Source organism: Scyliorhinus canicula, chromosome 1, assembly GCF_902713615.1.
Source record: "Scyliorhinus canicula chromosome 1, sScyCan1.1, whole genome shotgun sequence".
Taxonomy (NCBI): domain Eukaryota; kingdom Metazoa; phylum Chordata; class Chondrichthyes; order Carcharhiniformes; family Scyliorhinidae; genus Scyliorhinus; species Scyliorhinus canicula.
In genome coordinates, this window is record NC_052146.1 from 129,255,862 (window position 1) to 129,258,700 (window position 2,839).

At 49.4% G+C, this 2,839-nt stretch overlaps 1 protein-coding gene across 1 annotated transcript; it reads left to right on the plus strand.

Annotated features, from left to right (window-relative positions):
• Positions 1 to 1,986: 1,986 nt before the first annotated feature.
• Positions 1,987 to 2,345, plus strand: LOC119967390 (60S ribosomal protein L37). The gene has a single exon (XM_038799893.1). The coding sequence runs from the start codon at positions 2,004 to 2,006 to the stop codon at positions 2,295 to 2,297; it is 294 nt and encodes a 97-aa protein (XP_038655821.1). The 5' UTR covers positions 1,987 to 2,003; the 3' UTR covers positions 2,298 to 2,345.
• The last annotated feature ends 494 nt before the right edge of the window (positions 2,346 to 2,839 follow it).

Sequence of the window (2,839 nt, forward strand, 5' to 3'; positions counted from 1 at the left end):
TAATGACATGCACTCTGGAGAGAGTATTGCATGGCTCCTCCGAATGAGCCAACGAGTTGAAGCATCGCTTAAGCACCACAGTGATCTGCCCGATGAAATTCATGTCACAGCATAGCTCACATTATACCAGGGGCTGGTTTAGCTCACTCGGCTAAATCGCTGGCTTTTAAAGCAGACCAAGCAGGCCAGCAGCATGATTCGATTCCTGTACCAGCCTCCCTGGACAGGCGCCGGAATGTGGCGACTAGGGGCTTATCACAGTAACTTCATTGAAGCCCACTCGTGACAATAAGCGATTTTCATTTAATTTCATTTCATTATATTCACACTGCCCATGTGTGCATGAGTTGCACACTGGAGTCAAGAGCCAGGTGGTCAGCTGGTAGATCTTATGAGGCAGTAACCCTCCTCTGGTTTCTTATGATGGCCCCAGTGCTCGTGGCACAGAAAGTAGCACAGAATCAAGGCATCATGACAGATCGTGGAGCTCGTCCATCGCCTTGCCTCATCTGTGGCCTCGAAGACGCAGAGACACGAAGGCAGTTCCTGACCGACTCTACACTGAACCTACAAGCAGGCACTGCAGATCTCCTTGTCTCTGGGGACCTTGGAGTGTGGAGCTCAGGAACTCCAGGCATTGAGGTAAACACCCTGCGCCAAGATCCCCCCCTTAGTAACCCCCACACACCCCCCCCCCCCCCCCCCCCCCCCCCCCGCCCAAACCCGGTCTGATTATTGGAAAAATCACCTGGGATTTTCCCAAATGCGAGAAAATGGAAGGCAAACTAATGGTCATCAGCATTGAGCGAGTTAGGTTGTTCAGCTTTTGTAGCATTCTTGTAGTATGTACAATACAAACCGTTGTCAACATGATTAATCACTTCATTCTCATTTGACAGAAAGTTCTTCCAATTTCCTGATGTTCCATGGCTGCAAATAAGATAAGTTGATAAGTTCATAAGATATAGAAGCAGAATTAGGCCATTCGGCCCATCGGGTCTGCTCCACCTTTCTATCATGGCTGATAAGTTCCTCATCTGCTACCTACAGTGCTACAGACCAAGAGCTGGATTGCGAAATCAGCCAGAGCATCTCCTCCCCAGAACACATGACCTAGGTGCAGGAGTAGGCAATTTAGCATCCTGAGTCTAACACTCTCAATGTGATCATGGCTGATCCCATCCTGCCTTAACTCCACCGTCCTGCCGGTTCTCCATAACCCTTCAACCCATTACCAATTAAAAATCTGTCTAATTCCTTCTTAAATTTACTGACTGTCCCTGCATCCACCGCACTCTGGGGTAGCGAATTCCACAGATTTACAACATTTTGGAAGAAGTAGAGTGGGATTCACCGCAATTGGCGAATTGGCCTGACGCCGGCGCCAAGAACAGCGCGAACCACTCCGGCGTCGGGCCAACCGGAAGTTAAGGAATTCTCCGCACTTCCGGGGGCTCGGCAGGTGCCGGAGGGGTTGGCCAGGTCCCGCCGTGCGGGACCATGTCCATTTCACGCCGGCGGGACTGGCCAGAAACTGATGGCCGCTCGGCCCATCGGGGTACAGAGAATTGCTGAAGGGGGGGGGGGGGGAGGCGCTGCCAACGGCCCTTGACCTTTGCACCGTGATCCCGGCCCCCACCTGAAAACCGGCACCAGAGAATACGGCAGCTGGCGTCGGAGCGGCGGGGCGGGATTCACGCCGCCTCCCCCGGGAATTCTCCGACCCAGCATGGGGTCGGAGAATCCCGCCCGTAGTTTTTCTCCAAATCTGTTTTAAGTCTACTACTTCTTATTCCAAGATTATGACCTCTCATTCTAGAATGCCCCACAAGAGGAAGCATCAGCTCCACATCGACTTTATCCATACTTTATCATCTTGGATACCTCAATTAGATCTCGCCTCATTCTTCTAAACTCTAGAGAGTATCGGCCTAAACTGTTCAATCTCTCCTCATATGACAAACCCCTCATCTCTGGAATCAACTCTCCGGCGCGCAGTGAAAATGACGAAGGGAACATCGTCATTTGGTAAGAGGCGGAACAAGACCCACACTCTTTGCCGGCGATGTGGGGCTAAAGCATTTCACCTGCAGAAATCAACCTGTGGTAAATGTGCCTACCCTGCCAAGAGAAAGAGGAAGTATAACTGGAGTGCCAAGGCCAAAAGAAGGAACACAACCGGTACAGGCCGTATGAGGCACCTGAAGGTGGTGTATCGCCGATTCCGGAATGGATTCCGTGAAGGGACCACCCCGAAGCCCAGACGTTCCGCAATAGCTTCCTCCAGCACTGCATAAACTACCAGTGTATCTGCACAACAAATAAAGCTATGGTTTGGAAACAAACAAAAAAACAAAAAAAAAAAAAAAAAAAAAAATCTCTGGAATCAATCCAGTGAACCGCCCCTGAACTACCTCCAATGCCACTACATCTTTCCTCAAATAAGGGGACCAAAACTGTGCACAATACTCCAGATGCAGTCTTATCAATACCCTGTATAGTTGCAACAACACTTCCTTCCCTTTATACTCAGTCCCTTTTGCTATAAATGGCAACATTCCATTTACTTTCTTTATTATCTGCTGCATCTGCATGCTCGTTTTCTGTGACTCATGCACAAGGACACCTGGATCCCTCTGTATTGGAGCACCCCAACGCCTCTCCCCATTTCGATAATAGGTTGCCTTTCCATTTTTTTGACCAAAATGCATGACCTCACACTTATCCACATTAAAATCCATCTGCCACATTTTGGCCCACTCTCCTAGCCTATCTAATCCATTTGTAAGGTTCTTATTTCCTCATTGCAATTTACTATCCCACCAACTTTTGTGTCAGC